At 37.6% G+C, this 23586-nt stretch overlaps 1 protein-coding gene across 2 annotated transcripts in view; it reads left to right on the top strand.

Moving 5' to 3' along the window:
• The window catches only part of LOC144971119 (synaptotagmin-1-like), a 63731-nt gene that overhangs the window by 22273 nt on the left and 17872 nt on the right, over window positions 1–23586 (top strand). For both annotated transcript variants that reach the window (XM_078911538.1, XM_078911539.1), the window contains exons 3-7: window positions 5261–5460; window positions 7389–7645; window positions 15627–15817; window positions 18863–18945; window positions 20923–21040. In XM_078911538.1, coding sequence (XP_078767664.1) covers window positions 5261–5460; window positions 7389–7645; window positions 15627–15817; window positions 18863–18945; window positions 20923–21040 — 849 coding nt within the window. The remainder of the gene's footprint in view (window positions 1–5260; window positions 5461–7388; window positions 7646–15626; window positions 15818–18862; window positions 18946–20922; window positions 21041–23586) is intronic.

Below are 23586 nucleotides of genomic sequence, written 5' to 3'. Positions count from 1 at the left end.
TTCTGACTACGACGAGGCTTCGGTATCAAGTTATGACTTATATCTCAAAACTTGTCAATAATGCGTGGTGAGCCTCGCCCAGCTGATGGTGTACATCTGTAGTCGGAAAAAAAAGACATTTTAAATATTTTGGCCCGAAAACTTGTCCTCATTATATCGATCTATTAAAATTACCTTCGTCTTGTCAATAACTCTTAAACCTGAGACTTCCTAAAGTCCCAATTGTGAGAGCTATTGACAAGATGAGGATCATTTTAATCAATCGATACTTGAGGGACGAGTTTTCTGGCCAATTTTTTTTTTCAAAGTAAACAGTGTACTTAGTGGCTCCTTCGATCTTGGATTTTGAGCACAGTAATATATTCTATGAAAGCAGGGTGAACAATGGTATATGTGACCCTACGCCTCGAAGCGGTATTAAGTCGGGATTTGGAAAACGAAGAAAACCGGTTTTAAAGTGGGAATGGTCAAAATTACCAAATTTCAGTTTTTGGTTGTTTCAGAAACTACAATAATTTTTCTACATGAAAACATAATAATTAAACATAGATATTGAGGATAAGCTATATAAATTTAAAGGTTTAAAAAGCAACTATCAATGACACATTCAAAACGAGAGTTGACTTTCTCTCAGATAGCAACCATTTCCAAGACTTAGTAATATCAAGTCCTTTCCTCCAACAATACCATGTAAGATACCACAGCAAAGGGCATGTCTTTGTCTATCTGTTTCCACAATTTCATGGTTCAACCAATAATGAACTTTAAAAACTGTAAACAAGTCTAGGATTTTCCCTGACAACTTTACAAATGAATGATTCTGATTGGTCAACGCTCATCACATGCGCCTGTTGGCCATTAAAATGCCCGGGCAATGTGTCATGACGTCAGCATGCGTGTGTTACATATGTGTGTGTTTGTGCATTTTGATACACACCACGTGCTATTATTTCTTTGTCTAGCTGCATTGGCTAATGATCGAGGAGAGGGTCCTTTGCCCCTCTTTCTTTATTCATGAAATTATAGGACATGCTAAGACTTTAATTGGGTGGAGTTCCTGACCTCCCATAGTGGGCAGGGAGGTACTTACTGTCTTCTATTCCCCTATATCTGTTTTCCAACGAGATTTCTGTCTTTGTCTTGGAATGGGATTACTTGGTTTTGTCATGGCCCTGACCGGATACCCTTGGTGAGAGGGGAAACAGTCAAATGTATAGTTAGTTTTGGGAGATTATATTTTTTCCTTGTAAATCATCTCTCTGTTATGTAATGTATTATGTTTTGTTTACATATCATAATATGATTTGTACACATTTGAGTGTATTCCTCTTTTTCGGTGATCTCAAACTAAGTACTTCCATATTTTGCTCTTGGAATCTACATCTGTTCCATATTTGATCCAATTCTCCTTTGTCTTACTTTTTCTTGGGTGCTTTAATTGTAATTCTAGAACTTATTACTATCCCATTTTCTTCCTTTTTACTGGCGCTGATATGTCCTTTATGTGTTGCAATTGCCGTAAAACCCTTTAAAAAATAAAAACATATGACTTTAATAGGACAACAGTTGTCTAATCTTACACTTACAGAGATTGTTGTAGGATAAACATTTAATTTTAAGTACAAAAGCAGAATAGTAAATAGAGCCTTCAACAATCAATAAACTGCCGATGGAAATACGTGTAACTAAAAAATGAAAAAGGTTAAATGTATGGATAGACAAACAGAAAGAGAGACAGACCTATTAATGGATAAAATAGATAGGTAGATAGATGGATAGATAGATAGATAGATAGATGAAAAGAGATAGAGAGGACAAAAGAGGAGAGAGGAGAGAGAGAGAGAGAGAGAGAGAGAGAGAGAGAGAGAGAGAGAGATGTTCGTTTTGTCGTGCTTTCTTTGTATACTGAAAGAAGGGGGGGGGGGGTGGTCTTTCTAGACAATCAACAATGTGGGTGAACGCTTAGAAAAACGAGAGATTCAATAACATGATTTCATATAAGTCATTGCACAATAAGCCCCAATCCATCCTCCTCAAGCTGTCATCTGACTCAAAATGGAAACAATGCAATGAATAATTTGACCTGCAATTTCTTTTATTGCAATCTCATTGGTCAATATGTTTCCAGTTGATTGACTATGACTTACTTTGAAACAAATAAATGCTTTCTTAACTATCCCTACAATTTTTTGCTCCGCCTCCATCCCTTTCTTCATGTCTACCTCACTCTATCCGTCTCCCTTTTGTTTCTTTCACACATACAAACAAACACACCACACACACACACACACACACACACACACACAAACAGTTATACAGTCAGGGTTCAATCTTAACTCTATTTCCCTCCCGCCCTCTTAATGCACAAGCAGTCTCTCTCTCTCCTCCCCCTCTCGTTCCTCTTTTTCTTTATCTCTCTCTCTCTCTCTGTCTCTCTCTCTCTCTCTGTCTCTCTCTCTCTGTCTCTCTCTCTCTGTCTCTCTCTCTCTGTCTCTATCTCTCTCTCTCTCTCTCTCTCTCTCTCTCTCTCTCTCTCTTTCTCATTCTCTCACGTCTGTGTGTGGGTATTTTACTCTCTCATTCTTTCTCTTCCTCTCTCATTCTGTTTCTTGATATTTATTTCCCTGCCCACCCGGCTTCACATAGTTTCAAAACTGTACTTTGAAATTATAAACCCTTCTCTAACTTTTGGCATTTTGAAATCGTATTTCCTCTAATAAATAAGACAAAATGTCACATTAATAATTCTTATTTCTTTATTTAAATATCAAAAATTCTTCAAAAATTGAGCAATGTCATAAAATTGTCGGTATTCTTTTGTTTTTTTTTTTTTTTTTTTGGTGTTTTATTTATTTTAAGGACATCTTACATAATAATGAATAACTACAAAAGTAATGATTGGATTATTTCAAATCAGTGATGCCAAAACTCCGGTTTTCACCGGGAAAAAATCCTGTCTGGAGCAAAAATTTCGTGTTACTGGCAACTTCCGTCCAATTCCGGTGAGGTTAAAATGTTCCAAGGTTCCCCCCCCCCCCCCCCACACACACACACACACACACTTTCCAGTCACTACTAATACAACCACCACCACCACCACATCATCTTCATTACCACTACTACTACAATCACCACACGTCAATATCATCATCATCACCACTGCTACTACTACGACCACAACCACCATCACCACCACATCATCATCACTATTACTACAACCATCACTACCACAACTACTACAACCACCACCACCACACTATCATCACTACCACTACTACTACAACCACCACCATCACATCATCTTCATTACCACTACTACTGCAACCACCACCACATCAGCATCATCACCACTGCTACTACTACAAGCACAACCATCATCATTACCACATCATAATCACTATTACTACAACCATCACTACCACTACTACTACAACCACCACCACCACATCATCATCACTACCACTACAGCTACAACTACCACACCACATCATCATTACCACTACAACAACAACCATTACCACCACATCATCATCACTACCACTACTACTACAACCACCACCACCACCACATCAACTTCATTACCACTACTACTACAACCACCACCATCACCACATCATTATCACTACCTCTCCTACTACAACCACCACCACATCATCATAATCATCATAACTACTGCCAGTACTTCAACTACAACCACCATCACCACCACATCTTCACCACTACTACTACAACCATCACTACCACTACAACCACATCACCATCCCTACCACCACTACTACAACAACAACCCCATCACCGTCCCCACCACTACTGCAACAATCACCACATTACCATCCCTACCACCACTATTACAGCAACTACCACATCACCATCCATGCCACCACAACTACAACTACCATCACATCACCATCCCTGCAATTACTATTACAACCACCACAACGCCACCCCTACCACCACCAATACTACTGCTACCAGTGTTGCAAGCGCCGTAAAAACCCTTCAAACAAATTTAGCTCAAATATCTATCTATCTCTCTCTCTCTCTCTCTCTCTATCTATCTATCTATCTATCTCTCTCTCTCTCTCTCCCTCTCTCGCTCTTCACACAAACACATATACACACACGCGCGCGCACACACACACACAAACACATAGAAATAAATTGCGCACACTGGATTAATTTTCATGTTCACCGTCCTGTACTTGCCAATAATAGCTAATCACAAATACTTTAACCTCAAACTTAAGCCTCGTTAGTTTTTCAAGTTCATGTTGCTCGACTTATCACTAGATGCACTTTTAGCACACACACACACTCTCTCTCTCTCTCTCTCTCTCTCTCTCTCTCTCTCTCTCTCTCAAACACACACACGCACACACACACACACACACACACACACTACAACCACCACCACCACCTTTTCATCACGACCACTACTACTACAACCACCACCACCACCACATCATCACTACCACTACTACTTCAACCACCATCACCACATCATTATCATTACCGCTACTTCTACAACCACCACCACCACATCATCATTACTACTACAACCACCACCACCACTAAATCATCACTACTGCTACTACAACCACTCACACCACATCATCACTACTACTACAACTACAGCCACTACTACAACCACCATTATCACATCGTCATCATCACTACGACTACTACCACTACTACTACTACTACTACTACTACTACTACTACTACTACTACTACTACTACTACTACTACTACTACTACAACCACCAACACACCATCATCCTCACTACCACCATTATTACAATCACTACCATTAGGATTTGGAGCTTTACTTCATTTGAAATAAGGAAACTTTGGGGCTGTATTTGGCAATGTGTTTATATATCATAATATAGTTCTAATCAGTTATCTATTTAGATCTACACAATATTTAACCACGATACCAAATACCATCTAAATTCCCTTTTTTTGTGTGTGTGTGTGCGGAAATTCCTCTTTCGGCATTAAAATTCCTCCGAGTGGTGCCTGAAATTCCTGTGAGTCAAATTGAAAATTGACGTCTCTGCAAATTTTACTATTCTCGTCAAATTTCCAATGCCCGTATCTAAGGAGTTATCTTTGCCCATTGATTTGACTGCGTGAAAATTGTGTGACGATTTTCCTGTAGGTGGTAAGGAGAGGGTTAATAGCGTGCAGTTCTTAGACCTGCATATATGTGCACGATGTCTCAACGTTTAATTATTTCTTTGCCGACAAATTTCAGGTTGGACGGACTCTCAGGCGTCCTACGGGTCTATTCCAAATCCTCCCAAGCCCAAGGACACATCCCGGAAGCTCCAAAATGGTGTGGGTAAAAATCACCATCTCCCGTCCCCCTGGAATCACATGGTGCCTTTGCGAGAATCAGAGTATTCCACGGACTGGTCTGATATCAGCGTGCCTGAAATCATTGAGATGAAACAGGTGAGTGTTTGAACAGGTTGGTTTGTCCGACCGACAGTAAAATCCAGTTGAATATTAAATTTTAGCCAGTTATGGTAGATATATAAAGAAAATGGAATTGAGTGAATACGTTTGATTGGGGCTTGATTCACTCCCGTGACTTGAGTAATAGTCACAAAAATCCATTAACACGGGATAATAGTCCGTTCCACGACCCGTGCGCACTCGTTGACGTGAATATCTTCACAACCTGCTGGTGGATTTTACTCGCGAAACTAACCGAATTTCATTGACAGTACCAAAGAACCAATCTGATGATAGATATCAGCAAGAGATCATTGAAAACAAACAAACAATGTCATGCTAAACAGTTTGACAATCTTTGGCAAAGATGCTATCCCAAGTAAGGATGTACAAACCAACAATGCTATTATGTTAAACAGTTTTAGACTTTTTGGGCAAAGATACTATCCTAACTAACAAACCAACAATGCTGTGTTAAACAGTTTGATACTTTGGGGGGGGGGGGGGGGCAAAAATGCTATCATAGCTCTGTGCTAACAAACAATTTTATGTTAAACAGTTTGACACATATTTTTTACTTACGATACATACATTTGACGGGAAACGTAAAAACTGGTTGTAAAACTCTTAAGTCAAGTTACGATAATCTTATTTCCACAAATTTGTAACCGTTTAGTTAAGATCTTTCTTCAAATTTGAATAACGTTTTTGATTTTAATGTGATAGGAATGTCGGTTTGACACAAGATGCGCGGTAATTCAACGGACAACATATCTCTCAGTGCAAAACTATCGTAACGCGACTTACGATAGTTTTGCACCCTACCCCCGCTATAGACAGTGAAATATGTTGTGATTACGATCACTGAACTCCCCACAGGTTTGACCAGGGTTGAAAATTATGTGCGCTATTCACCAACATCGCCCCCCCCCCCCCTGGGTTCAAAATGACACAGCAAATTGTACACTTTGTACACCTTGACATAAACAATTGTTACATTTTAATAGTTGAAAGCCAGAGGCGTAGCATCTCGTTAAGTTTTCTATATTCATTAAAAAAAACTGATAACAATATGGATTAAACATGCAAATTTGTCACAATGAGGAAATTTTCAAGTATTTCTCCAATGAGGTGAAGCGCGGATTTTTTTCTTCATGGCATGAGTCGAATACCAATAGTATTAATAGATTGTCCACAACCAGGAGCTCAGAGTGCAGAGGTCAAATTAATAATTATGTCATTTAAGTATGCACCTGTTGTATTTGAAAACGGTGGTTCCTTTGAAAGGAAAAAGAAAAAAACATATACAGAAATTACATGGAATCTGGTGTTTGATTCAGTGACATTCCACATTATCACATTCAACCCCTCTACCCTTCCCCAGTGAACATAATAATTCAAGAATGGCAAACAAGTACCCTGCTCGATGGGTGACCAGTGGGTTTTGTGCGACCTTTATTAGTTGTCTTGCTAAACAGTTGGTCGAGGATTAGGTTTTTTTTATTTATTGTACATCAATGTCTGTCTAAAAAATGTATAAAAGCATCTTACGGGTTGCTTGTGTCGTCTAATATATTACGTGTCCGTTGTCCAGGGAAGAGATAAATTATAAACGCTATGAGCTATTTTCAGTACTATTTAAATGATATCTATTGTTACACTATTTGAAACAACCCAAAATTATTTGCTAAGCTACGCCACTGAATGTAACTTTGTTGTGAATATTTTCCCCACGGGAATGAGAATCGACACATTACTGTAAACATTTTAAAGTTTGAACCATATTTTATTGCAAACGGTGAAAAGGTGAAAGGAATTCGTTGTTTTGTTTGTTTGTTTTTTTGCTGTTTTTTTTTTTTTTTTTGGTTGTTTTTTTATTTTTTTTTTTAAAACTTACTCTGGCTCTCTATTTTTCCGCAATACAGGATCCATCAGGCAAAACGAAACAGAAAACAGCCCGGACTAGCGATTATAGTAGTAGCGCCAGCTCTGTTTCCACGCCCGTCAATCTTGAAAGTCGTCTTGCCTACGGCATCAGATTCGAACGCAATACATCCAAGTTATACATACGTATCATCCAGTTGGGCAACTTTAGAGTAACCGGGCCGAATGCTGCCACTGCACCTTACGTCAAAGTCCGGTTGTACAAGGCACAGAAACATTTGTTTACTTTTAAAATGAAGTAAGTGTCAACTTTTTTTGTTGTTAACCTCAGAAATGAGAGACATCCAATGTTTGTCGTCACTTTGCCAGTTTAGGTTTATCTCCACCTTATACATACGGCAATAAACATAGGCATCGGGATAATGATGACAAATGGACTCTTTAGCTTATATATCTATTTAATATTGTGACAATTCAAAACAGTGGATGGGATTTGATTTAAAATGTTACAATTCTTGGTGTCATGGCTTTTAATGTGGTCTTGTGGTACGACACTCGCTTTCGGATCGGAAGGTCCCGGGTTCTAGTCTCGCTCTGCGCATAGTGGAGTCCTTGGAAAAGACTTTCTACTCACATTCTCTCACCGTTCTCATGTGTAAAATGAGTACCTGGCCGTTAACAGCGTTGTCTCTATCGGAAAAATCGTAATATCGCCTCACATGCTTAATGTCTCGTTATATATGTTGTTGTTGCTGCGTGATGCTGTTGGTCAGGAACCCTCTGTAAAGCGCTTTGGTATTGCACTGTATAAAAGCTCAAGGTAGCAGCTAACTTTCACAAGCATAAGAATAACAATGCAGAGTTGCCAGTGATTTATTTATCCTCTAATTAGCTATCCCTTTCATTGTTCCTCTTTTTCTTTAGCTGGATTGAGACACTTTTTCTTCTTCTTCTTCTTCGTCTTGTGGAAACCTCCACTATTGTTTAGGATCACTACACAGTTTGTAGGGTTTTACATTGTAAACTTGTTAAAATTCTGCACATAATACTAACAAAAAATACATAGATTAAAAAGTCAAGTTGTGAACTCTAGCAATCGCGTGAAGGCATGTTGGCAACCGGTTTCAGCCACTTCAGCTGGGAGGCCCTTCCATAGTCGGGCAGTGGAAGGGAAAAACGTATACCACCATAGGTGGGCGTCTGTTTTTGATGTTGCTGTGTGTCCCCTCGTAGTTCTTGTGCCGATATCTTTGATGTCATTTGGAAGTTTATGCACGAATTTTTGTAGTAGATCTTGTGGAACAATCTAAGTTTATCTATCTTTCTTCTCTTTTCCAGAGGTTCAAGGCCAATCCGTTCTGTTATTTCAGACGCACTTGAAAAAGGATCGAATATGCTTGTGATGCGTCTTGCCGTTTTTCTTTGGATGTTTTATAAGATGTCGATGTTTTTCTCGGTTTATGGGTCCCAAATTGAGCTGTCATACTCCAAAATTGGTCTAACAATAGTTTTAAAAGCAAGGATTTGAGTTGAGATCGGGCATCTTTTTAAATTGCGTATGATGTATGCGCTTGTTTGATTTGCCTTTGAAGCCAGGTGACATATGTGGTCGTTCCATTTGAGGTTTTTAGAAAATTCAATGCCAAGGTATTTTGCTGTCTTTACATTTCCATGTTTTGACCATGAAGTTGGTATTCAAATGTAATCGTTGCTTTCTTATTTGTGATGGTTAGAACATTGCACTTGATACGCTGAAATCCGTTTGATTTGTTGTTTCCCATTCTTGTAATTTAGCTAGATCGTCATTTAGTGTTTTGCAGTCGCCTGTTGTTCTTATCTGATTATATAATGCTGTGTCGTCAGCAAAGAGGCGCACTTTTGACTTTATACCTCGTCGAAGATCATAATTTATGTACACTAAAGATAGGATAGGCCCAAGGACTGAGCCCTGAAGTACACCGGTGTCACCATCCTGATAGTGGAATTCTCGCCGTCGACAAGAACTTGGGTGCGATTGTCCAGAAAAGCTACAATCCTTTGTAAGGTTTTGTTCCTGATACCAACTTCATACAATTTCTGGATTAACTGATGGTCAGGAACCTTGTCGAAGGCCTTGGCAAGTCCAGTAGCACTAGATCAATTTGACCTCCTTTATCAATAGCAGTTGACAGATCATGTGTTAATGATAGAAGTTGAGTTTGACATGAGCGGTGCTTCCTAAATCCGTGTTGTTCATCACAAAAAATACTGTTAGTTTCGAGATATTCAGTTATATGCTCTAACAGTTTGCAGCAAATGCAAGTCAATGATATTGGACGGGAGTTTTGAGCCCTGCTTTTATCACCTTTCTTCTAGATGGGTTGGACAAGAGCGTGCCTTCAAACACGTGGTATGTCTCCCGTTTCGAGAGAGAGAGAGAGAGAGAGAGAGAGAGAGAGAGAGAGAGAGAGAGAGAGAGAGTTTGAACAAATGTGTGAGGGCAGGTGCAAATTCGTTACTCAATATCTTTAAGAGACGGGATGGTATTTTGTCTGGGCCACATGCTTTCTTTGGATCTAGAGTGCCGAGGAGTTTGGAAACGCCCTCTGTCACATTGATTTCGGCCATAGTGTTGTGATCGTTTACTTCGCCTTGTAGTTGTTGAGTGGAAATTTTGGTATGAGCTTTTAGAGCAGAATTGGTTATTAAGTATATCTGCTTTTTCTTTTGCGTCAGAGTATAATACATGATCATGCTCAATGAGCGCTATACCAACCGAGTCGACCTCCTACTTTTTATAAATTTCCAGAGCTTTTTGTTTGAGTCTTCATTGACAAGTTCCTTAACATGATTATGATGGGCTCTTCTACTCTCTCTTTGGGTTTCTTTTTTCAGTCAGGCGTAATTGTACCAGTCTTTCTTACTGTTGGACTTTCTCGCTCTGCTCCATGCCTTTTGTTTCCATCTGGATAATCGTTTGACGGTTGTGTTTATCCATGGTTGGTGAAATTTCCTTGAGCTTTCCTTCGTTGGTACATGTTTGGAGACCATTTTGTTTAGATGTTGATTAATTATGTTTTCACTAAAAAGTCGTGATTCTGTCCGTATTTCGGCGATATTTGCCTTTTTCCAAATAGTAATAGGGTGCGATTATTTGTGTGATTTTGTTTGCTTTGATAGTGCTTTCCGTGATGAGGATGTCATGGTCACTCATGCCTGGAATGGTTTTACACTTGACAATTAAATTTGGTCGAGGATATGAGTACCCCTTCTTGGATTTTTGTTTATTTGACTAAGGCCAATATCTTGCATTTGTTACTTACTTACTTATCCGAACCAGCGACCACCTAAGCTCTAGCCCTTCGGTCTTGTGTCATGACGTAGAAATTAGACGTCTTTTGTAGTTGTTCCAGGTGACTATAGAGTGTGTTACTGATGCTTGGATTTGGTGGGAGGAATGTGCATCTCAGGTCTTCAAGAGGTTGACATTCAAGCAAGTGGTGTGTTACTGTTTCATTGGGGTGTTGACACAGGGGGCAGGAAGGGGGTGTGTCTTTTGTAAATTGAATTTGTTAATAAATGCTTTGTTTATAAATGAAGGGTATTGGTAACTGGTTATTTTTTCTTGTTCCCAATTGATATCAGGTAGGTTCTTACTTACTTACTTACTTACTTATCCGAACCAGCGACCACCTGAGCTCTAGCCCTTCGGTCTTGTGCCATGACGTAGAAGTTAGACGTCTTTTGTAGTTGTTCCAGGTGACTATAAAGTGTGTTACTGATGCTTGGATTTGGTGGGAGGAATGTGCATCTCAGATCTTCAAGAGGTTGACATTCAAGCAAGTGGTGTGTTACTGTTTCATTGGGGTGTTGACATAAGGGGCAGGAGGGGGATGTGTCTTTTGTAATTTTCTTAAATGGTTGTTGAGCGGTATGTGTTGTGTTCTTAGTTGAAAGATGATGCTTTGCTGGTGTCTTCTGAGCTTATTTAGGCAATCAGTCTTTACAGGATTGGTCATATGGGAAAACATACATCTATCCGTGGTGCTCATTGCCCAACTGTTCATCCATTCTTCTCTCTTATTTGTTTTGATTATTTGTTTCGCTGTGTCTAAGGATACTGGAAATGATGGTTGTAAAAGTGTTGATCCGAGTCAGGCTAGTCTGTCTGCATTGTCATTTCCTGGTATATTTGAATGTCCCGGTATCCACTGGAGAGATAAGTCTATTCTGTGTGTTGTAAGGAATTCATCTAGTTGAGATCTTAAACTATTGAACGTTGAGGAGAGTTTATCTAAATCGAGAGCTTGGAGAACCGATTTGGAGTCTGTGAAGATGACAGTGTTTTGAAGTTTTGAAGGGTTTAGCTGGAAAACAGAAGAGAGGTGTCGCAGTGAGGCTTCTATTGCAACTGCCTCTGCCTCGTAGTTTGAGCAGGAGCTTCCGCAAGAATTGTGGATTTTATCACAGGTTTTATCTGGGTATTCTACTACAAACCCATACCCAGCATTTTTAGTTCCTTTGTGGGCAGATCCATCTGTGTAAACATGTATCCAGTTGTCTTGGTATTCTTGTATTGTCTTCATTGCTAATGTTTGTATATCTGATTTGTTTCTATTTCTTGTTGTTTCTTCTACGAGGTTAGTCTTTATTTTTGGAAGTTTTAGTTCGGCGTGTGGAGGTTTTTGACTGATTAAAATAGATTTTTCTCTGTTTTCTGGGAGTCTGTGTCTTTCATTCAAGTTGTTAGCAATGTGTAGCAGGGATTTTTGTTTTAATCTTGTTCTTGGTTTCCATTTCTCTGCCAGAATTCTGTTTGGATGGTTTTCCTCTTTTCGTTTGTATCTTTCAACCATTTCAAGCACTGCTGATTCTCTGCGAAGTCCAAGTGGTTCCACATTAGTATGTATTTCACATGCTGCTGTGGGTGTCGATCTCAGGGCACCGGAGATGAAGCGAAGGGCTTGGTTTTGTACTCTGTCCAAGGTTTTGTGTGTGTTTTTACTACCTACATTTTGGAGGGCTAAATTGTAGTCCATGACGGAACGCACATAGCCTAAATAGAGTTGTCGAAGCATCAGGTAGGTTCAGATCTACGCTTAACCAGAGTACATTTTTTCGGGTCTAGGCTATCAATACAGTGTTATCTTTGTCATTTGTTCCATAGTTTAGTTTGAAGGTGTTCTGGACACAGTGACTAGGCCTTGTTTTGTTTTGATATTTAAGAACACCGATTCTGATTTTGTTTGAATGTCAAGCTTTAATACTGAGAGGTTCGTTGTTGTTGCAACCAGCACCCACCGTACCATATCCTCTGTCTTTCCTGAACACATTGAAATCTGTTTCTGGTGGAAATATTTCACTGTCCTTTATTTCAGAATGTAGCCATTTTTCAGTACCTATGATTATATCTGGTTTTATGTCTGATATCAATTTCCAAAATTCGGGTAGTTTTGGAGTTATACTTTAAAAGTTTATGGTCATAGTTCTAAACATGTTTCTCGGTTCACCATTATGATCGCTGTTAGTTTGCCTGTTTGCTATATTAAGCGTGTTATTAATTGAGTTGATTCGGTTATTGATTCTTTTTATTTCATTTGGCCTCATATTGACCCTTCTTCCTCTCTTTATTGTTATTGTTTTATTTTCAGAGGTCACGTTCTCATGTTTACTTAAGTCCTGCATACCATCAGGATCAGCTGTTGTCATTGTGTTTTGTTATGTTGATGTGTCGTTTTGTATTGGCATGTTGTTGTGAGTGTCGTTGACTGGTATGTTGATCAGAGACCCTGGGCACCGTTGTGTGCTGTGTACTTTTAGAATGAAAGGGCGGTGGTCTGTGACCTATTTGAATATTTATTTTTCTTTGTTTCCGCCGTTGGCTATTGTTACCGTGATAACAAGACGATTCTGTGTCATTCCAAATGTTGTAATACTGATAAAATTAGATATGGCACATCGTGACTAAAAATCTTAACGTAAATGTAAACAATAAATGTCAATAAAATACTTTAAACACTGGGATCTACACCACTAAAATGTTAATTTATCTAAAAATCCTCTTATGAATTTCCAAGAAATATCTATCAAAATTTAGAATAAAACTTTATTAAAACTACTGTATAAAAATATTCCAGACTTCTGTTTGAGAAATCAACAAAAATCACACAATTAGGGAGAGAAACAACACCACGTCTGCCGGTTAGGCGAACTACACACTGCCTCACCTTGGTTTTTCAGGGCCAAAGCTGAGACCCTTTGTCGAAAGAGAGGGAGAAAGATGTATATATATATATATATATATATATATATATATATATATATATATATATATATACTAGTAAAAAGCCCGCAATTCCGCGGGGAAGGAACCATTTTCATTTGATATTATAACCACCATCATTTAATGAGGGCAGATTGGTCAACAACGTTGTCTGTGCAACTTTGTACATCCTCTGTTGATTTTTCTGTGTGGCCCAACGTGAAGTGGAAGCCGCTATAGCCTCTGACCCGTGACACAGCAACATATAGTTGTCCGTGTGTGAAAAAAGGTTGTGGTAAGAAAATCAACTTCGAAAATAAACCTGAAGTAGCAGACGTGAGCAGAGTTGAAAGACGATCCTGATATCGAGAACTTACCTTACAGTACAGTACTCTGGTGATCATGTTTGGTGGCGTTTGGCACCGTTTTTATGCGCCTCCAGTGGAGGTATACAAAAACGCACCATTTTTATGCACCTCCGTTGGCGCTGCTGGTTGATTAATGAAAATGTTGCTGTTTGAAGCTCGAAGTCGAAAGAAAAAATAACGATAAGTGTTGAATTGTAAGCCCCAATTTAATAGGCGGAGACATACTGCGGATATTTCTGATTTCCCCTTTATCAACAAAACACGACGAATAAGACGCTAAGAACGAATGAGAGATGTGTAGTGTGAATGGCGTAGATAAGGTAAATAGACATAAACAATAATGGGACATGAAGTTTTTGAAAAACAACAAAAACAAACCAAAAAAAAAAAAGAAAAAAGAAGAAGAAGAAAAAAAAAACCCCATAAAATGACAAAGACGCGGTAAACGAATACACTGATGATAATGATAAAATATTATAAAATGATAATCGACGTTTACATATAAATGCACGTCGATAACACATTGACTGGTACCGTTGTTGTTTTAAAAAATATAATAATAATAATATAATAATAATAATAATAATAATAATAATAATAATAATAATAATAGTAATGATAATAATAATAATAATAATAATAATAATAATAATAATAATAATAATAATAATAATAATAATAATAATAATAATAATAGATTAATTTAAGGTTTTACATATATGTCCAGTAACTATAACAACGAAAATGATGTCTTTCTCAATAAAGTAAACATTTTTTTTAATGTCCACAATGGGATTGAACCCAGTACTTTCAAGGTTAGAGTCTGACAGCTTATCCACTGCTTACGGAGCCACCTGACTATTCATAACATTTAATAAGGTCTTTCTAAAACCTTATTTTACCTTCAATGCAACTCCTATTTTCTTGTTTTAAATTTCGATTTTTTAGAATATTATATTTATATATATATATATATATATATATATATATATATATATATATATATATATATATATATATATAGAGAGAGAGAGAGAGAGAGAGAGAGAGAGAGAGAGAGAGAGAGAGAGAGAGAAAGAGTCAATATCAAGCGACTGATACAAGAACAAAATGCATTCTGACGTTTGCTTATAAATGTTTGTCTATATAGAATAGAATTAGATAGAATAGACCAAGCTGCACTGGTATGTTTATCTAAATTTGGTATCAAGTAATAAAACCAGGCCATTTAGATTGTGATAGTATATTCCATACTGGCAAAATACGGTACATTGTCATGGAAAGTTGCGATAGAGCTTGGTATTAAAGTGGCATTCGTTTGCCGTTTGAAAATTGTTTATGAACGATATCCCCCAAAGAATATGTGAGCTTCAAATATGAGCTTCCAGATCATCCAATCCTCTGATCCAGCAAATAATTTATTGGCGAGTGGTTCGAATACTTTCAACGATTCCATGTCAGTTACTTGATACCTAGGAAACCGCTAACAATGGCATCTATCGCATTTTGAAATCTCATGCTAAAAAAGTCTATCTTGACGAAAAGCTGCTGAAATCTGCGCCTCTGGTTTTTATTTCTTTCGTTCAACTTCCCCCCCCCCCCCCCCCCCGATACTTTCTTTCGGTTCCATGCTCATTTTTTCAAATGTTCTCATTTACCAACATTTCCAGGAACCCTCGGGATCTGATCCCTACCAATCTGGACACAGAAGTACAAACAAAAATCCAGAGACGTACTGACAACCCAGTATTCAATGAAGTATTTGAGATCAAATTGGATGACCCCGATTACACAACCCACGCCTATTACCTCAAATGTTTGGTTTGTGACTTCGATAAATTTTCCCGTCACGTTGTTATAGGTAAGTGTGAAGTAAGAAAAAATCACAACTTTAGCCTGATGATATTTTCGAGGGTGTGATATTTCCCCGTAGATTTTATCTTTGCTTTGTATTACTCTGGGCAATACACAACTTTCCCTTTCCAATTTTCCATTCTTTTTTTAAAAGTTTATTTGTGGGAGGGGGGAGGTTACAGTCATGTATTTTCCCCCTGTAATTGCATTTTTGAGGTTTTGAGAGATGTCTGCATCGGTTCTTTTTTTTTTATCACCTTCCGTAGAAGGAAGTTTTTAAAACAGATGAATAGATGAATAATACATGTATATATTATACTTACTCCATTGTTTGTTTGTTTGTTTTTTGTTACCAATTTCAAGGTCCTCTAAACAACAATATTTCTCCTGATGGACAATGTGTATATTTATCATGCAGGTCAAAAAGTCTTTAGACAAATAGAAAGCCTCAGCCGTCTAACTTAACATTCTTCTCGAATGGACGAGGTACTGACTTACTGCCAGCTGCCCAGAGTGGGATTTGAACTCAGGTCACCTTCTTAAAGTCAAAGCAAATTAGATAATTTACCACTGTGCCATATTAAAATCGATTCCCAAACTCAGCTAGTTGAGTGATAAATCGGTTAAGTCTGAAATTAAATTAAATCTGAAATTCATAGATACACCATGAACAACTTTGGAGTCACTTTTCAAAACCCTGCTTAAAATAATTTAGGCAAATCGATGCTATGGAAATAATTTTACAATATAAGTAGATTAGATCTGAAATCGATATTTCACAAAAGTTGGTTTACTGAGTCACTAAATACTCTATTAGTCCGATATTCTGCTATTGATACAATCATCGATCAATATGTCACTTTAATGGGTAAAGAAAGAAATAAAGAAAAAGATTTACAAAGAGACGTCTTTGAAATAATGACCCATGTTATTCAAGTGACATTGAATTTCTCACAAAAAAAATTTAAAATATATTCTGTAATGAAGTTGTCCTTTGTTGAATTATACTCGTTACGAAAGAGACTGTGATATTTATATGCAAGTCTGAAATTTCACAACAATCAAATTAATTTATTGAACTTTATGTATAATAGCTTTCATGACAATATATTGGAAAATATTAATTTGACGATTGTTTTAATAGACGCATCTCAAATTTGCCCTATCGGAGATTTTGACGTAATTCTCAAATTTTGATTTGATCCGTCGATCACCGATTTTCCTTTATGACTGTGCGTAGCCCTTTTCCCCCCATGATCCAATTGATTGTCTATTGTCTTGAATTGTGATTTCATCGCATTAAATTTTAATTGACTCTTTTAACTCTCCTTTAATTGTTTTATTTTGTTGTTGTTTTTTTGTTTTTTGTTTTGTTTGTTTTTGTTTGTTTATTTGTTTGTTTTCGGGGGGGGGGGGGGGGGGTTGGTTTGTTCGTTTTGTTTTGTGTTGTTTTGCCTTATAGATCCTCTTTCTGTATTAATGTGTTTATAAGTGTCAGAAACTATTTAGGCATGGATCCTTACCTAGAGCCTATTCATTGTTCAACTAATAAAAATATGCTACAAATACAAACGGAACGCATGGGACCGCCCAAAGAATCATTCAGTAAACGGTCATTTGTGACGCCCTTTCCTACTTTGTTTTCGAGATTATAAGGCAAAATGTTGATTTTGAATTATATGGTTACCTGAAAAGCCTGGACGCCTATTGAATATTGTATTGAATTCACCAGTGTAAACTACAAATCAAAATGTGCGTAATTTATTCTTCTATTAGGTCTCCGCATTTTGTTTAGCTGCTATTTCTTGATTTCAACTTATCTCATTTGAAAGAACCCCCACTCCAACATGTCGGTTGAAGAAACACATTAAAAAAATCTATGCAATAAACAGCGTGCTATGACTGAGTTCTTTACTGCAGAGAGATGTGCGTTAACATTCATAAACTGCTGAAACGTGTTTATGGTAACAGGTTGGAATTCGAACTGTTCAAAGGTGGGTTATATGCTTAACTGGAACTGATGCTGTCTCCACCAACATTGATGAGCAGGTTGGCAGTGGTCGTCCACAAAGTGCATCAACCACAGCAAATGAACAACAATAAATGGACGAACTTAATCAAGCTAATCGCTGGATAAAACAATCTGACACATCACAGAGGCTAGGAATTTTATTTGGATGAGATGGATATGTCGTTCGATAAATCCTGGGTTACAGAAAGGTATGCCCCCGTTTGATACCGAGAATGCTCACATAACCGCATAATCACATTGAAAGAGGACGTTTTCCTGAAGTCTTAGAACGCCCCCTTACAGTTCTGATTTTCCAAGTGATTTTTTTCCTTTACTTAGTCTAAGAGACACCTCATGGGGTCAAATTTTGGCAGTGATGGCGAGGTGGAGTCGAGGTTTACCACGTTAATTCCTCTTAGACGCAATGTAATAACTGGTGCATCGTTGGCGGTTTTATGTGGATGTGAACGGTGACTATGCTGAAATTTAAAATGATAGATGGAAAGGACAAAAACTGACCTTTAATCAATTTCGTATCTGTTATAGTTTTGAAAATACAAGACTTTTCAGATTTATAAATGGTTTGCAAAAACAAAAGTAATGAAAAGAATCCACGGGTGAACCCATACCGAAAGATTCTCAGGGGCTACAATCAGTTGAGATTTTTTTTTTCTGTCCTGATGTGGTAAAACAAAATGATAGTACACAACTTTGAGCCGTCTATGGCGGGACTCGATAAATACTCAGAGACTATTTCAGCTGTTAGGTATAATATGTCGCTAAAATGTTTATTATGAGCAACGTGTACTTTTTTGCCAGTCTGATAACCCGCATTGTTATGGGCTCATTGTTGTATTGGAAATACTCTCAACCCAACACAAAATAGTATCCATTACAACAAGGTTAAATCAAGCCCATCAATTGCGCTCGGTTAACAGACGTTCAAATATTATGTGCACCTAGATGATGAGCACAGCTTCGAGCACGTGGTAAATTTGTTATGTAACGTTTTCATTTTATTTCTCGTATTTCTTTCACCAGGAGCAATAACTCGAGACATGGCTAAAGTTTCCCTGAGCTCCAACGAAATTCTATACAATGACCAGTTATCAGTGCACGCCGAGGTAAGATAAATCCCTGCCAAATCAGTAGAGGCCTGTTTAACCCACTTTTTCGACTCTTTTTTTTTTTTTACTCACTGATTACTGTCATCATATGGACTGACTGCTGTGATCAATACACACTATAATATATGCTATCAATATTATATTTTTAAAAAGTAGTCTTTCAGAGGTATTAGGCAAATGGACCCTGAGTTTATCCTTGTTTCTGTAAATGAACGGTGAATGGACCGATAAATTGGCAGCAATTGCTTGCTATCTTTTGATATGACGCTAGTCTCTCGCAAGCAAAGTACTTCCCATTTCCCATCCGATCTAGCAGACCCAACTACCCAATGCTGGGCGAACAGGGGGGGGGGGGGGGGGCTCAGAAAAAAACAACCTTGACTTCACTCGGGATCGATCTCTGTCCCTTAGCGCGTGAAGCGAGTTCTCTCTGCCAACTGAGCTATCGGTACCTCCAGCATTATCATAGTTTATTACATAATTGGCTTCTAAAACGTGGCCACACGAATCCACTGTCGTCACTGGAAATCAGTAATTGGACACATTTAACAGATTAAAACGTCTTTGGTCGATCGAGTCGACTCACGTCAATGCTTTTAAAGCCAAATTAGTCTCATGGAAAACATCAGAATTAAATATTTAAAATAGAGTCAGAATTTAATTCTAATATCTATTCACGATATTGTGGATATTGCACTAATATTAGCAGATAAGAAATAGGCCATGATGTGTACCATTTTGACCATACATGAATTATTCGTCATCAGCACCACCACCACCACCACTACTATCATCGTCGTCATCATCATCATCATCATCATCATCATCATCATCATCATCATCATCATCATCATCATCATCATCACCATCATTGTCAATCAAGACTATCATCATCACCATCATCATCAACATCATCATCATCATCAACATCATCATCATCATCATCATTATCATCATCATCATCATCATTGTCATGGTCTCAAATGAGTAAAGAGCTACTCGACTATGCATAAAACAAAGATATGAAGAATAAGGCCCCAGAATTTACCAGTTACTTTAAAATGAAGAACAATTAACGATTTGTTTAAGATAAAATAAAAAGAAAGATGAAATTTAATTAAATGAGATGAATAATGATTTTGGCAGTTACAAATAGAAATGTGAAGATATTACGTAACTTATGATAATATAATATCAGGTTTGTAAGGTTCCACTTCCAGGCAGTTGAGAAGGGGTTGAATTATCTATTCCTCCGACGGCGGGCTCAGGTTTGATCTTTGATCCGTCAATGGCAGCACTGTCAAAGGCAAAAGCTCCGGCGTCTTGATGGTGGAGATACAAAGATCCACAAAGTACCAAAAGATAAAATCTTCAAATATATCGATGTATAATGTGAGGAATGGAGCGGCTGGCCGTCCGGCATAGATTGTAAAGAGAAGTGAGAGTAGAATGTTAGACCTATCAGCTTTTATAATAAGTGGCTACGTGACAGAATGTAGAACGAAAAGTATTCAATAATTAGAAATTAATTCGAGGGAAGTCTATAAAAGGAAAGATGATCTAATATTAGAATGTAAAGTTTTTCTAAGCCTACCGAAATATAACTGGAGTAAGATGGATTAAGTTCTTACAAAAATAAAAATTTAATAAGATAATTGTGAACAATCTTTACTGTGACAATCATCATCATCATCATTGTCAATCAAGACTAATATCATCATCATCACCATCATCATCATCAACATCACCATCATTGTCAATCAAGGTTATCGTCATTATCATCATCATCATCATCATCATCATCATCATCATCATCATCATCATCATCATTGTCATTATTAATTAAGACTATTATCAACAGCATCATCATCATCATCATCATCATCATCATGGAAACAGTTTCAATTAGGGCCAGTGGCAATTTAAAAAAAAATAAACACCCTAAATTCATTTTTTTAAAATTCATTTACACAGGAAAATTTGGGTGAGCTTCATGTCGCCCTGATGTATTTGCCGACGGCTGAGAAAATGAGTCTGGTTATTTTGAATGGTCGGGGATTAAAATCGATGGATGGAAACAAACGCAATATGGGTAAGTAATTCAACGATTTTGCTTCTACGGAGTATTTCTGTTGGTTGGGGTCTTGTTACCTTCCTTGGTGTGTAGGGGGGTTACTTTATTTATATCTTCTTCTTCTTCTTCTTCTTCTTCTTCTTCTTCTTCTTCTTCTTCTTCTTCTTCTTCTTCTTTCTTCTTTCTTCTTCTTTCTTTCTTCTTTTTCTTTCTTCTTTTCTTCTTCTTCTTCTTCTTCTTCTTCTTCTTTCTTCTTCTTCTTCTTCTTCTTCTTCTTCTTCTTCTTCTTCTTCTTCTTCTTCTTTCTTCTTCTTCTTCTTCTTCTTCTTCTTCTTCTTCTCTTCTTCTTCTTTCTTCTTTCTTCTTCTTCTTCTTCTTCTTCTTCTCTTCTTCTTCTTCTTCTTCTTCTTCTTCTTCTTCTTCTTTCTTCTTCTTCTTCTTCTTTCTTCTTCTTCTTCTTCTTCTTCTTCTTCTTCTTCTTCTTCTTCTTCTTCTTCTTCTTCTTCTTCTTCTTCTTCTTCTTCTTCTTCTTCTTCTTCTTTTTCTTCTTCTTCTTCTTCTTTCAGCTTATCCCGCATTTTGCAGTGTTGCCATAATGAATGCCACATCTCCATGCATCTCGGTTCAGCGCATTATCTTCCTCCAGGCCCAGTTCTTTCATATCATCTTTTACCTTATTCAACCATCTAGTCTTTGGGCGTCCCTTTTTCCTCTTTCCCGCTATTTGGAAGTCCAATACTTTCCTTCCCACGTACTCCCTCCCTCTCTCGTCTCTTTTACATGTCCGAACCACTGCAATCTACCTTCTCTCATCTTTATTGATACATTCTTCACTTCAATCAACCTCGAATTCGTTCATTTCTCACTTTATCTTTTCTTATCCAGCCAAGTGACCATCTCAACATCCTCATTTCTGCCACCTCAACTTCTTTATCTTGTTCCTTTGTTGTAGCTGCTGTCTCTAGTCCATATAACTTTATCTGTGTCTTCAATCCCCCTATATTTCCTTTTCCAGGTTGAATTATTTTGTCTTTGTCTTGGAATGAGGTTGTGTACTTGGTTTGAGTTCGACAGTCAAATGCATAGTATTCTTTTTGGGAGATAATATTATTATTTTGCCATGTAAATCGTCGCTCTGTTGTGTACTGTTGTAGTATTCGCTTTGAAGATGCTTTGCGAACGTTTGAGGTATTCCTCTTTGTTTGAACGTTTGTTTGAGTCCGAGTACTCAAATACTATGCTCTTGGAATCTACATCTGTTCCCTATTTGAGCCATTCTCTTTTATCTTACTTTACTTTTTCTAGTTTTTTATTTTATTATCCCATTTTCTTCCTTTTTCCTGGCTCTGGTTAGACCTAAAAGCTCGCAAGCGCCGTAAAACTCTCAAAAAACAAAACAAACAGTTTCTCGCTGTAGTTTACATGTGATCAGCCAGTGATTAATCACCCCGATTATATTCCCTCAGAAAAGGCATTTTACACACATTTTCCTTGTCTTATCGGAAATAGACATTAAATTCGGATGTCCCACTCGTATAATCCAGCATTGCTTTCGACAGAAAGATCACGCTGGTGTCTAAAAGGGCGCATGTTTTAAATGCGCACTGTTCCATCGATTTTATTATTCATCCAAACACTTAAGGCCTGGATGGAGTCTTTGACCTCCCACGGTGTCTTCTACCCCCTTCTGTTTTCCGAGTTGTGTTTTTTTGTTTGTTTTTGTATTGGAATGAGATTACTTGGTTGTGTCCTTTCCTTGGCCAGAGTCTTTGGCTGGGAGGAAAACAATACGGTTTTGGGAGATTATATTTTTTCCTTGTTAATCATCACTCTGTTGTATAATGTTAAATTTTTTGTTTTGATTAAGAGGGTACTTTTGAGTGTATTCCTCTTCGTTGGTTACTGTGCTTGTGCCTTGGTGAGGTTTTCAGGTGATCTCAAACTAAGGGCATACTGATAGTTTGCTCTTGGAATCCACATATGTTCCCTATTTGAACCATTCCCCTTTGTCTTACTTTTTTCTAGTATTCGTTTACTTCCAGAGCTAGGTTGATGAAATTAATTTGGAGGTGTAGCCAAACGCTACTACTACTACTACTACTACTACTACTACTACTACTACTACTACTACTACTACAACTACAACTACAACAACAACAACAACTACTTCTACTACTACTACTACTACTACTACTACTACTACTACTACTACTACTACTACTACTACTACTACTACTATTACTATTACTACGACTACTACTACCTCCACTACTACTACTACGACTACCAATACTACTTCTACTACAACTACAACTACAACAACAACTACGACTACTACTGCTGCTGTTGCTGCTGCTACTACGACTACTACTGCTGCTGTTGCTGCTGCTACTACGACTACCACTGCTGCTGCTGCTGCTTCTACGACTACTACTTGTACTTCTAGAATTGTTTGGACTATTCCATTTTTTTCTCCATTTTACCCTGTGCTGAATTGACCTGAATGTGTCGCCAGCGCAGTAAACCTCTTAAAAACAAAAAGCGTGGTGTTTGACATAAAGAAA

Source organism: Berghia stephanieae, chromosome 4, assembly GCF_034508935.2.
Source record: "Berghia stephanieae isolate SIO BIC M18660-M18661 chromosome 4, UCSD_Bste_1.3, whole genome shotgun sequence".
Lineage (NCBI taxonomy): Eukaryota > Metazoa > Mollusca > Gastropoda > Nudibranchia > Aeolidiidae > Berghia > Berghia stephanieae.
This window is presented reverse-complemented; position numbering and strand designations above follow the sequence as displayed.